The 13,615-nt window shown below is 35.8% G+C and overlaps 1 protein-coding gene across 1 annotated transcript in view; it reads right to left on the bottom strand.

Annotated features, from left to right (window-relative positions):
- Positions 1-13,615, bottom strand: part of DNA2 (DNA replication helicase/nuclease 2) — a 44,123-nt gene that overhangs the window by 24,548 nt on the left and 5,960 nt on the right. Inside the window, exons 4-6 of the mRNA XM_054572697.1 lie at positions 12,835-12,980; positions 8,171-8,302; positions 2,979-3,198 (exon numbers count right to left, since the gene is read on the bottom strand). Coding sequence (XP_054428672.1) covers positions 2,979-3,198; positions 8,171-8,302; positions 12,835-12,980 — 498 coding nt within the window. The remainder of the gene's footprint in view (positions 1-2,978; positions 3,199-8,170; positions 8,303-12,834; positions 12,981-13,615) is intronic.

Here is a 13,615-nt window from a genome sequence, read left to right as displayed (position 1 = left end):
AGTACAGAAACATTCCATCTTAGGAAATAATTATGTGAAAGTTTGATATTTTAGCTTGATATCCTAAATTCATCTGTAAACATAAGATTCTTTGGAAGGGCTATTGCTTCAACATTTGAAACTATGAAGCTTTTTTTGGGAAGGCTTCTTACAAGCGCCCTATTGTGTTCCCTGATATAGTATAAATACCAAATAAAACTTTTTAAAATTAAAGTGAACTCATAAACAACAAGGTAGAGTCTTTGGGCTATGGACCAACGGAGTCATCCAAAATTAATGGTTCTTCCATGTTAGGTTTTCCCCTCAATGAGAACTGAGGCGGAAGGAAGAAGTCCATAGGACTCTGCTCCTGGGACTTACTAGCAGGGGAAAATATCAGAAACGAAATTCCCTAAATATTAGGATAAAAGAAAGTTGGGCTGAAATTTTATAATATTATTACAAATTCAACCATATTACAAGTTAAATAGGTTTTTATTAGCTGGTTTAGGGACCACAGCTCCATATATCTTTCCTTTAAAAAATGTATTTCAAATGATGAATCATCAACTTAGAACTTTTGGAATATAATCCATTTATAAAATAAAGATCTTCTCTGAAATTATTTATAAGCTTTTTCTGTATTATCAAAGTGAAAATTTTGTATGTTCTAAGAGATCCATCTTTCCTCATCCCTATTATCTACATTATTCAATTAATTACCATAATTATTTTTTAAATGCTTCTTCATTTTTTTGCACAATGAATATGCAATATAAATTCCAATATTGTTGTTTGATCCTGGTTCTACTCAAATTTTTTAATACAAGAAATACTATTCTTTTATATACTATTTTATTCTTTTTTTTAGATTTATATTTATTTACTTTTAGAAAGAAGGGAAAGGAGGAAGAGAGGGAGAGAAACATTGATTGGTTGCCTCTCACATGGCCCCAATTAGGGACCTGGCCCACAACCCAGGCCTGTGCCCTGACTGGGAATTGAATTGGCCACCTTTTGGTTCACAGGCCAGCACTCAATCCACTGAACCACCATAGCCAGGGCACCATTTTATTCTTAAAAGTTCTTCTTGTAGTTTTTGCAAAAATAAAAGTTCCAACTGAATGAAGTTAAATACAGTAATGTTCTTTGCCTTGAAGACACTACAAATTTGAGCAGCAATTTTAGAAGACAGGTCTCTAAAATTACACCACTTTAAGACCATGAAACGTTTTTATATTTCTCTTCCTTTAGCAGTCAAATGATTTCAGTCAAACTTGTCCTTAAAAATAAAAAAGGTTAAAAATGTGCAGTCTCATGTACACAGAACACAGTTTTTGAAATTTTTGGCATGATTTTCCTTCCCCAAGAGGGCTTTAATCTAGTCAAGTCTTTAGTTCATAATTTCAACCATTTCTATGTTATCAAGTGAAAAATTTGTGTCTTCTAAAGCCTGTTTTTCCCCACCACCTTCAATATCTGTAAAATCTAATTATTAGTGTAAAACAAGAATACCTTACTTTGTTATTCCCAAATGAAAAAGCTTCTGTGAGGACTTTTGGTGTTTGGCATACAATTAAAAATGGCAGGAAAGATTTAATAAGAGGAAGTCTCTTTAAAGACAACAGGATAGTGGTTACCAGAGGGGAAGGGGTGCAAGGGGAGAATGAGGAGGGTAAAAGGAGTCAAATACATGTTGATGAAGGGAGACTAGACTTTGGGTGAGCATTCAATGCAATATACACATGCTGTATTACAGAACTGTGTATTTGAAAGTTATATAATGATATTAACCAATGTTGCTAGCAATAAATTTAATTTTTAAAAAAGAGAAAGCTTGCCCTGACCAGTGTGGCTCAGTGGGTTGGGCATCAACACAAAGCGAAAGGTCACTGGTTCAATTCCTAGTCAGGCACAGGCCTAGGTTGTTGGTCTGGTCCCTCAGTCAGGGTGCGTATGAGAGGCAACCAACAGATGTTTCTCTCTCACACTGATTTTTCTTTCCCTCTCTTCCTCCCTTCCTCTCTCTCTAAAAAATAATTAATTTTTTAAAAAAGAGAGAAAGCTGCCTCTTTAATCCCTGATTATACAACTATTTTGAATTTGAACATTTTTTATATGAAACCTGCTGAAATAAATGAAATTCCAAAGGCAAAAGGAATTTTAAGTAATATTACAAAATGTTATTTGTTATTCCCTTAATACATATTATACCATAAAAATACTGTAATATTACTCTCTTTTATTTTTATCTTTGCCTATTTAAAAGTGCCTAGGGCATACTACAAATTGCCAATGTGGAGATGGGCAGAGGGAATGGAAATAATTAGAAAACAAAGTACAACTTTACGTTAATTACTTTGTTGCTCTAATTAATATAAATTTCAGAAAATGTTGGACAACAGAAGATTGTTATGTATACTAAAGAGAAGAAAAGATTATTTTACAAACTTGATTTTAGCATAATGGTAAGAAAGTTCTATATTTCATTTTAGATAAAAATCAATATAATCAAGTTAATGGTAGGGAATAATGAGTTTACACTGATGTTTCCTAAAGACTGTCCTGTGTAGCTGTTACATGAAAACAACAGCTCCATGGTGAACTGGGTTTAGTAAACATTGGGTTAAACAAAGTTAAAATAAATCATATTACTTTAGGACTTCTCAGAAACTTTAATAGGCTAACATGCATCATTATATCTACAAATATACTTGGTTTCCTGAACTTACATGACCAAGGAATTCTTTTTTTAGGAGCATCTGATTAGACTGATAGTTTGGTAACATAAAGTTGGCAACTTTGTCACACAAGTTCATTTGTTACATCCTTTGCCAGAGAAAACTTACATTTACAAAACAATTTGAGTATTCTGCATGTATCACAAATTAAAAAGTACTATATGAAACTCAAAACATTACCTGAATTGAAACAAAATTTATAAAGCAAACTACATTTTTAAATCTATTAAACATTCAATTTTATTATGATTTATATACCTGACTACGGTGTTCAATAGAATTTGATTCTTTGCCAGTTTTAAGTTCCAATGGCATTATTATATTTTTTGCTTTACATCCTCGATGTATTTTCACATCAACTGTAACATCTATTTTGCCCTTTAACCCGAACCTAGGGGACCAAATGCTTTCTTCAATATCCAGTGATTTTATGACTTCGATGTTACATGTTGCATTATTGTTACTACCATCACTTGGCCTAAAAAGCAAAACACAAAAACAATTAGAACACTTAGCTAACATCTCATCTGTTACTATAGATTTTCCATTGCACACAGAGAATGTAGGGATGGAAGAGTCTACATACTTTCACAGCAGTGATTCTCCAAGTGTGTAACATCATAAAAACTGAGATTTAAAAAGTATAAGAATTCTGGCTGTTATATGATTTAGTTGACATGGTTTTCATGTTGTTTAAATCTGAGTTATTTCTTAACAAATAATATTTTCTAAAAAAAAAAAAATGCTATCTTCAGTAATTTTTAAAAACTGTTTCAGGATGCTTCAAATAAAATCTCCACGCATAAACTTCTGCAATCTTTAAAAAGACAACAGGGGAATTCAGGAAAGCCACAAGTTATCTAAAATTTCTTAAATATTAACATTTCTCTCACCAAATGTTACCTGATCTTGGTATGCATTCAAATATGCTTATGCAAAATAAAACAAGCTTTATTATTTATAAAATATCACATGTATACTTAATAGAATAGATGTAATTAAACTTTTAACATTACTTTTTCTACAAGTAATGTGATTTTAGACTTAGATCTGTGGAACAAATGGCAGTATTTCAATTTAACTGCTATGATTTTAATCAACATATTTTTGTAAAACTCCTTTGAAAACCACCTGATGGAGAATATAGTGTCATGAAAATGAAGAAAATACACATTTACTACATATGGGTGAGGAAAATTGTCTCTATAAATGGCTTTTAAAGGTCTCATTTTGTGCTTTGCAGTCTAAAGGCTTTTTTAAATGTTTTAAATTGATTTTGGAGAGAAAGAGAAAGAGAGAGACAGAAACACCAATTTGTTGTCACACTTATTTATGCATTTATTGGTTGATTCTTGTACATGTCCTGACTGGGGATCAAACCCCCAACCTTGGCATATTGGGATGACACTCTAACCAACTGAGCTACGCAGCCAAGTCTAAAGTTAATTAAACAAACAAACAAACAAACAAACAAAGACTATAAACTGCTGGGAAAATGTACAGAGGAATGTATCCTTCAGAAACACACCTAAGCTTCCATCACAAATAACTGAAACAAAGAAAAGTCTTACACCAAGATACAGAGATGAGAAAGAACACTGAGCTGGGAATCAAGAGATTCCTTACGCCAGGTTCATCACCACCAGCGGTTTTCATGTAAAACCTGGACAAGTCGCACCACTCCCTGGACCTCAATTTCCCTATTTTAAATCTAGAACTTAGTCTCAAAATTCCCTTTCAAGTCAAAGATTTTTCTGCATCCCACACTTTCTTTGGCTCCTATAATATACTTCTGCTGTGACACAATCCCTTGCTGGTCTACCCTGAGCCTCCTTCGATGGATCCCCCTCTGTCCTTGTGTTATCCCCCAGGGTTTCCGGCCTCTTCTGCTGCCCTGTGTTCTCTCCATAGTCCCCTCCATCTCAGTTTCCAGCTACCACCAGGACGCTGAGTTCTTGGACAGCTTCAGCGTCCCTTAACACCCATAACTACAGTAATCCTGGGCACAGGTGTAGTGTGTCATACAAGTCCACTGAATATGTGGGTCTATGGGAAAATGAGTTTCCACTGCAAAAATAATAAATAAATAATAGCCCCGCAAAATGCATACGAAATGCTAAAGCAACTGACAGTGAAAGAAAAGCTAATATCTAAAACAACCATGAATATGAGTATCCACCACAATTTAAAATCTCAAGCAAATTTAAATAACTCCAAAAGAAGCAAGAAAAAGCAGAAAGAAAGGGAGGGAAGGAAAGAAGATAAACAAGGATAAAGAAATAATTAGGAACAATAGAAAACAAAATTAAGTTTGTCATTTTAGTAGAGACCAGAATGGCAGAAATACTATAAAACAAAGAACCAGGAAAAAAACTGACTAACTAATGAACACTTACAATTTATCACAGTGAAGACTATTGCAAAGTGATCCACCCCCTTTGCCAGATACAGCAATCTGTGCTCCCAAAAAAATAACAATAATAATAACAAAGAATGAAGCATTATGAATTTATTAAAAATAGTACAAGAAAAACTAAATAACCTATTTACTTTTTTTTTAAGGTAGGGAACTGGTGGTAAATTTAAGGTCACTACAGAAATAAAAATATGAGAAATAAAGTTAATTCTAAACTTCTAAATATTTTTTAAATATATATCTAAGTCCCATTGGCAAACTGATGGTGGTAATGGTTGCACAATTCAAAGAATATACTGGAAGTCACAGAATTGTAAATAATATAATAAAATAAAAATAATTAAATCCTACTGGCAGATACAGGACATTTAAACACTGCTAGCAACCTTCTAAAATGATTTAAAAATTGTCAAAGAATTCCAGCAATATATAAGAGATAAAATTCCCAAAAGTCTTTGATGAAGTAGAACCTCCAGCTCTGAGGTTTTAACACAAGAGATAACTGTCCCCATACCTACCCTCCAACTTGTGTATGCACATTCCTTCTCCTCTACTCAAGGACAAAGCTCTAAGAATTCTCCCATCTCTTTTCAATATTAATTTTGTCCTCTCTATGGAAATCTTCCCAATGGCACATAAATAAGTTATAGCTCCCATCCTCGAAACAACAACAAAGCTCTCTTCCCCCCAACACAAGCCTTTGGCAACCATTCCATTTCTGCATACCCTTTCAGAGACAAACTTGTCACCAAATCCTCTTCTACCATTCTTTCTTCACCCCATTCAAATCACATTTTCACTCCAAAATCACCACCTACTTTTCTTTCCCTCACACCCACATCCAATCCAAAAACCTATCAACTCTAACCTTTAAAATCTGACCAAAATCCAACCGATTCTCATCACTTCTACAACTCTCACTCTGGCCTAAGCCACCGCCCATCTCTTGCTTGGATTCTTGCAAGAATGTCCAAATTCGTCTACTTCTGCCCTTTTCCTACAACATAGCCTCAAAAGGGCAGCCAGAATGATTCTTTTAAAGGTAAATCAGATCAACGCAGCAATTAGCACAGAGAACTTAAGCAACTTGCCTAAGGTTACATAGCTAAATTACAGCAAAGGAGAAGTCACATTCCAGCTCAGTATGTCCTTCAAAGCAGAGAGAACATTAGTGAACAAACTGGTCCAAAGAGCTGACTGTTCTCAAGATTTCTGATTCACAAATCTTAAAGAAGTTATATAGATCACAAAATATTGAGAATATTGAAACAGGATTAAGAATATTGGTATAAGTAAAAGCCGTGACTATTTAAAGAAAAATAAAATGTCACCTGTTGAAATAAAGATACCAGATCAAAACCCTTTGTGCAAGCTGGTATTGCTTCAATGGCTTGAGCAATGGCCTGTGAACCAAAAGGTCACCGGTTCAATTCCCAGTCAAGGCACATGCCTGCATTGCAGGCCAGGTCCCCAGTTGTGGGTGTGTGAGAAGCAACTAATGCACATCGATGTTTCTCTTCTTCTCTTTCTCCCTCCCTTCATCTCTCTCTAAAAATAAATAAAATCCACCCTGGCTGGTGTGGCTCAGTGGATTGAGCACCAGCCTGCAAACCACGGGCTTGCCAGTTCGATTCCCAATTTAGGGCACATGCCTGGGGTGCAAGCCAGGTCCCCAGGGGGGGCACATGAAAGGCAGCCACACATTGATGTTTCTCTCTCTCCCTCCCTTTCCCTCTCTAAAAACAAATAAATAAAACTTGTTTTAATTAATAAAATCTTTAAAAACAACAACCAAAACAAAACAAAACAAAAACCAAAGAGAAAACCTCTGTGCAAATGCTCCAGTGGCTTCTTCTAAACAGAGCCAAAGTCCTGACAGGGATGGAGGACCCTGGAGAGCTTCTTCTGCACTCTCTCCAACTTCACTCTGCTCCAGCCACACTGGCCGAGGTGAGTCAGCTACAGGGCGTTCGTTGCCAGAAACACTCTTCCTGGGGACAGCGGTGCAGCTCCTTTATTTCTTTCAGGCTTTGGCTCAGTGTCACATTACAAACATCTTCCATGACCATAAATATGGAAATAATATGTCCCAGTGACTCTTTTCCCCTTTCCCTCCCCACTGTTCTACACTGCCTTTACCACGGACTAGCACACTATTGTTTCCTTGTTCAGTAGTATAGAAGCTCCATGAATCTGGTGGTTTGTTTTGGTTTTTTTTTGATACCATAATTCCAGCATGTAAACATTACTTGGTACATATCAGGCACTCAATAAATATTTGCTGAATGGGTGAATAATTAAAAAGAAAAAAAAGTATTACCTATTAATTTATATCAATGCTACTCTGAGGGAAAAAAGTAAAAAAACAAATCAAATGCCAAAAGACGTTAAATGGCTAAACACAGTATTTAACTACATAGCACAAATCCATGACAACACATGACACATTCCATATATGACAGAAATATACATAAAATTAAGATACCCCCCAAAAAATTTCTAATTGATTATTTGTTTAAAATAATAATAATAGAATTGGCTTTAGCACAAGAGGTTACTTCATCATGGCAGCCACTAAAAAAATAACTACATGCAAAAATTAGATTTTTTTTATAACAAAAATAGAATTTTCTATTCATTAGATTACTTTCTTTGTCCTAGAAAGATACTCAGGAGTAATAATTTAAAAAATAAGCAAACAGCCCTGGTTGGTGTGGGTCAGTGGGTTGGACATCGACCTGAGAACCAAAGGGCTGCTGCCAGTTCAGTTCCTCGTTGGGGCACATGCCTGGGTGTGGGCCAGGTCCCCAGATAGGGAAGCATGAGAGGCAATTCATCAACATTTGTCTCTTCTTTCTCCCTCCCTTCCCCTCTCTCTAAAAAAATAAATAAAATCTTTAAAAAAATAAAATAAAATAGGCAAACAAAAAGGTTAGTTGTACTAACTCAACCTTTAAAAGGCTTTAATTCAAAATACAGAACAGGTTCCTGTTCTAAACATATGAACACCATATAAACAAAAAGTGTTTCTTACAAAGAAAGCTGCATCTGCGGGAAGTCAGCCGAAGTACATTTATGCATGAAATCTCCAGCCCACTTAGAAAATGAAGGAAGATACTCTTCTACTTCTTGTTTTACTTTATCTTGATTCAAATTTAAGCGGTACCTGTAAAGTAAGAGATTAAATATAAAAGCTGAAATATGAAAACAGTAAATAAGGACAAAAACATCTATATAAGCAACCCAAATACCTATCACCAACTAATAAACAAAATGTGGTCTATACAAGCAATGGATTATTATTCAGCCTTTAAAAAAATGAGTAAAAAGCCCTATCAGTCCTCTGAAAGAGCTGGTTCAGTAAGGAAGACAAAATTAGTGACCCAGCTCTGCCAAGATTGTTTCTCCTGGGCACAAAAGCAACCTCAGGTTGATAGAGAAACTGAAATTCCTAAAGCCAGGGAGCAATTGCTGGCACTGAAGTATCCTAAACAATCATACATTCAATCTAACAGAGGCAAAGGTTATCCTTGCAAAGGATGTTTGAAACCTGGCAACCTTCAGTCGATATCAGAAGATGTAGGTGAAAATGTGGGGAAACAAGAACTCCCTTATAGCCAGCAAAAATATAAACTGGGACAATGCCTATAGATCCTGTCCTGGAGGGGGCAAGATGCAATAAAGGACATTATTGTGCAAAACTAGAATGTGGACAGATCAGACAAAAGTATTCTATCAATATTAAATTTCCTAAAGTCAGTAACTGTACTGTGGTTACCTAAAAGAAATCCCTTATTCTTAGGAAATACACACTTAAGTATACATCATGGTTTTCTACCCCAGGGACATGAGCCCTGAGCCCTGAGCCCTCCTTGCTCAGTGTCAGCAAGAACATGTCATGAGCAAAGTCCTTGGCCAACAGCAAACACAAAGGCCCCACACCCAGCTGTTACCAATGTCTGGCCGAGTCACCACAGTGTTGTGGAGAGAAGAGGCCTGAAAGAAGGGTGAGCAAGGCCAGCTTTGCCCATTGTCATGGGGGCTCCTGATCCCACAGGATAATCCAGGATGTCCAGGGCCCTATTTGGCCTGCTCTGTGGCTGGCGTCTTCAGGGTTTACAGCTCATAGTGTATTCCATCATGAATACTACTTAATCTTAGAAGAAGAGTCTGGCCCTGGCTGGTGTGGCTCTGTGGATTGGGTGCCAGTCTGTGAACTGAAAGGTTGCCAGAAAAAGAAGGTGAAGGGAAGGAGAAAGAGAGGGAGAGAAACATCAATGCAAGAGAAAAACACGAATCAGGTGCCTTTTGCACGCAAGCTGGGCATGTGCCCCAACTGGGAATTGAACCCCTGACCTTTCAGTTTGCAAGATGATGCCCAACCAACTGAGCCACACTGGCCAGGGCAATAAATAAAATCTTTTAAAACACACACACACACACAATAGGTGAGTATAAATGAAGAATGTATGGATGTTCTTTGTACTACTCTTGTAACTTTTCTCTAAATTTAAAATTATTTCCAAATTAAAATATTTTTAAATATTTAAATGCATATATCCTCTAGCCCAACCATTCCACTTCTACATATTGAGCCCACATATATGCCTGCATAGGTATGAAATAAAGGACATACAAAGGTATTTATTATAGCATTGCTACTAAAAGCAAAAATTGAAATGCCGTGGGGATACTTTAAAAAATTATGATCTATCCATACAATGATACATTATGCCACTATTAAAAGTGAGATAGCTCAATAAATATCAAGATGGAATGATCACCAAGATTTAATTTTTAAGTGTACAATAATTTGCATTGTATGCTCCCATCTACATAACAAAATATAAATGTAAATATACACAATACACACTATCACATATAGATGTTTGAAATCCCTGGAAGGACATAGAAAACAACAGTTACTGCCTCTGGGGAAAGGAACTGTGTGACAAAGAAATAAGGGCAGAAAGGACTTTTACTGTTTACCCTCTTCTACTATTACAATAACATATGGATACATGAATTTATACCTTATTTATAAATAGTATTTTCATCTTTTTAAAAAAAAATCCTGCACAATTGAATAATCTATTTCCTAAATACCTTCCTCCAACCATCGTGGGGCTGTTCTTTATTGTCATGAACTCCTTAGGTCGATTTTCCCCAGTGTTTTACTTTTCACAGTTCAGGATTCTTTCTAAAGTTTCCATACCAGTCTATATTGGTCATTTAATGTCTCCTGCATTTAAATTCTCCCCTTTAATTTGTAAAATCACAGAAAAATGACATGTAGCAGCCTTTCTGAGTCTTTCCTGAGATTAGTAAAATACTTAAGGTGGGATCTTCAAGCCTAGACTCTTAGAGATATAATGGCTGTGTACAATATGAACAGATAAAAATATGTTCTGCGAACTGCAATAAGGTAGAAGGGCCTATGAGAGAGGGTAGAAAAGTACTTTGGACCTGTTATTCTTTAATTTGGGAATTTAAAAATTATTCTTTTGAACAGGATTAGCACTACTGTGGATGGACAACATTCATAGGAAAATTAATATTTTCATAATTATGAAATAAAACAAGCTTTCCCTTAATGACTTAGGATATCATGATTTAAAAAAAACAACACAATACTATAATTCAGTAACCCAAGGATCTGCTAAGAATGCATTCCCTCAAATTTCTGACCTTCATAGTTCTTAAATTTTTAAAAAGTTTCCTCTTTCATATATTGTAAGGAAGCTATCAGTTCACATGTTATATGAACATGAAGGTGCCTCTCCCCCACATCTTGGAACCAGGTAAGACTGTTAGATATTAGTGAAAAATAACACGTGCTAAGAGGTTATCAGAGAGATATTCCATTACATAAAGTGCATAAGGGTTTTTAAATACATAAACAACATGAATTCTAAGCAAGCCTGCTCAGAAACCTTGTTTTCTTTCATCCTGGTATTCAAGTTAGGTTCTAGATGGATCAGACTGCCTGATACCTAAACACCTGATGTGTTTTAAAATATGTCCACAAATTCTTTGACACTCCCTTCAAAAGATGGCACCCAAACCCCCTATCCTTAAGGGAGAGCTGGACTTAGTGACTTGCACCTAATAAATTAAAAAAGCAGAAGTGACAGTGTAGGAATTCAAAGACCAGGTTATAAAAGGCACTATGCTTCCTGCTTGCTCTCTTTCTTGGACACTTCAATCCAAGAAGCCACTAGCATGGCATGAGGACACTTCATGCAGCCTGATTAAGAGACCATGTGGGGAGGAACTGAGACCTCCTGCCAACAGCCAACAAGGAACTGAGGCCTCAACAAAAGAGACACACGGAAGCCGATCCTCCTGTGCTCGTCAAGCCTTCAGATGACTACAGTCCCGCATGGGAGACCCTGAGCCAGAACCAGCCAGCTACACCACTTCTGAATTCCTGACCTACAGAAACTATGAGATAACAGATTACATGCTTGTCATTTAAGCCACTAAGTTTTTTTTTTAATGTATTTATTTTTTTTTAGAGGGAGTAGGAGGGAGGGAGAGAAATACTGATGTTGAGATAGAAACATTGATAGGTTGCCTCTCATATGCACCCCAACTGGAGAACCCACGACCTAGTTATGTGCCCCAACTGGGAATCAAATTGGCAACCCTTTGCTTTGTGGAACAACGCCCAACCAACTGAGCCAGACCAGTCACAGCTAAGCCACTAAATTTTGATGTGATTGGCTTCAGGGAAATAATCAATATGATACACAACAGACAAGGTATCACCATTTGCTGATTAGAGTATAAGAAAAAAATTAAAATTTTGTAAAGAAAAAAATTAAAAAGTGGTGATAAGCAGAACTTTTAAAGTAAAAACTATCTATTTATATTCTGAATGCTGTGCATGCCATGTGGTCATAAACAAGTGACTTCTCTGTGCTTCGGTTTCTTCATTTATAACAAGTTGAAACCAGACTATATAAGATACATCTAAAAGCACCTGGTGCCTGATATATGGCAGGAATTTAAAATGTTTTTAGGACACCAGATTATATGTCATTAGCAAATTGGTCATGAAATCCATTTTTTCCATATAAACAGTAAAACATAGAATTACATCTGGCAAAGTAGATAGATGTGAAAATCACATTAAAAACATTTCTAGTAAAAACATTTCTGTGAGAAAAGATGGACTGCAATAGGAGTCAAGGATGAAACAGACAGTAGGACATGCCAAACCCTCTGCAGGTAGTCAGTCACTCATAAAACCCCAGTGATGAAGCATGTGTGGTCTTATATACATTATTTCCATTGTCACAGAATGCAAAACAGGTATTCTCACCTTTTTCAGAATCTTTAAATAACTTCTTAAGTCATCAAACTGGCAAAGCTAGAGTTTCAAATGAGATCTGACTCCCAAACCCAACGATTTTCAGTAGGTCACACTGTTTCTAATGGTAAGGCAAAAAGTTTTTCACACCCTCTGAGGGTATGCTGTGCACATGTACAGAAAATTTAGATATTTTTAGCCAAACAGTTCCTATTGTGCAATTTTAGAAGCTCTTCACAGTACTACAATAAGGTATTGCAACTTTGGAATCTGCATTCTACTATTACAGTAATTTATATTGAATAGTCTAATGGCCAAGTACCTTATAAATTCTGTAAGTTATAAAATAAAATTGTACCTGTAGTTCTCTCATAACTACTTACATTTCCTTCAGATGCCTTATCTCTTGAACAGTTTGAAAAGCAAGTTCTTGTAGCTTTTCTGGGGCAAAGCTATCATTTATTGCTTTCTGAAATACTTCATGGAGAACCGTACCAATCAACATTTGGCGTGTGGCTGGATCAGAGCTCTATCAAAAAGAAATTTTTAGTTTACAACATATTAACAGACATGAATGTATACTTATTACCTAAGCTATTAAACAACTATAGCCAAAGTACACTGTTAAGACAAATGCCAAAACATCAACCTATTTTTTGGGGGGGTTGGTGGAATTATAAGTGACTTTCTTCTATTCAGAATGACCTGAATTACTTTACAAAGGTGACAATTATTTTAAATCTTGTATTTCCATTTTTTAAAAATTAACCAATATGAAAAAGTTCAACACATACTAAAAATTTAATAAATTCATTTCTAATTTTATTTTATAATTTACCCAAGGACAAAAGTCAATAAAAGCATAGCGCACAAACTCATGCAAGTATTATTGAAACATAAAATTTAGGCGATTACCCAAGGCTCTGCTCCATCACTTAAGAAGAGCACCCAAGCAGTTTTAACAGTGTCTTGTCTACCTTAGGCCATGCTATTAAGACAGGGAGTCAAAGCAGCTCCACCTAATATGTAGAAACAAACATAAGGAGGCTGCCAAAAGGAGGAGAAAAAGAAATATGGCCCAAATGAAAGAACAGAGCTAAACTCCAGAAAAAGAACTAAACAAAATGGAGATAAGCATTCTATCAGATGCAGAGTTCAAAACAC

This window comes from Pteronotus mesoamericanus, unplaced genomic scaffold, assembly GCF_021234165.1.
Source record: "Pteronotus mesoamericanus isolate MK-2021 breed Mesoamerican mustached bat unplaced genomic scaffold, CSHL_Meso_final contig_24, whole genome shotgun sequence".
Taxonomy (NCBI): Eukaryota; Metazoa; Chordata; class Mammalia; order Chiroptera; family Mormoopidae; genus Pteronotus; species Pteronotus mesoamericanus.
The sequence above is the reverse complement of the archived record's forward strand: the minus strand, read 5'-3'. Positions and strand labels throughout refer to the sequence as shown.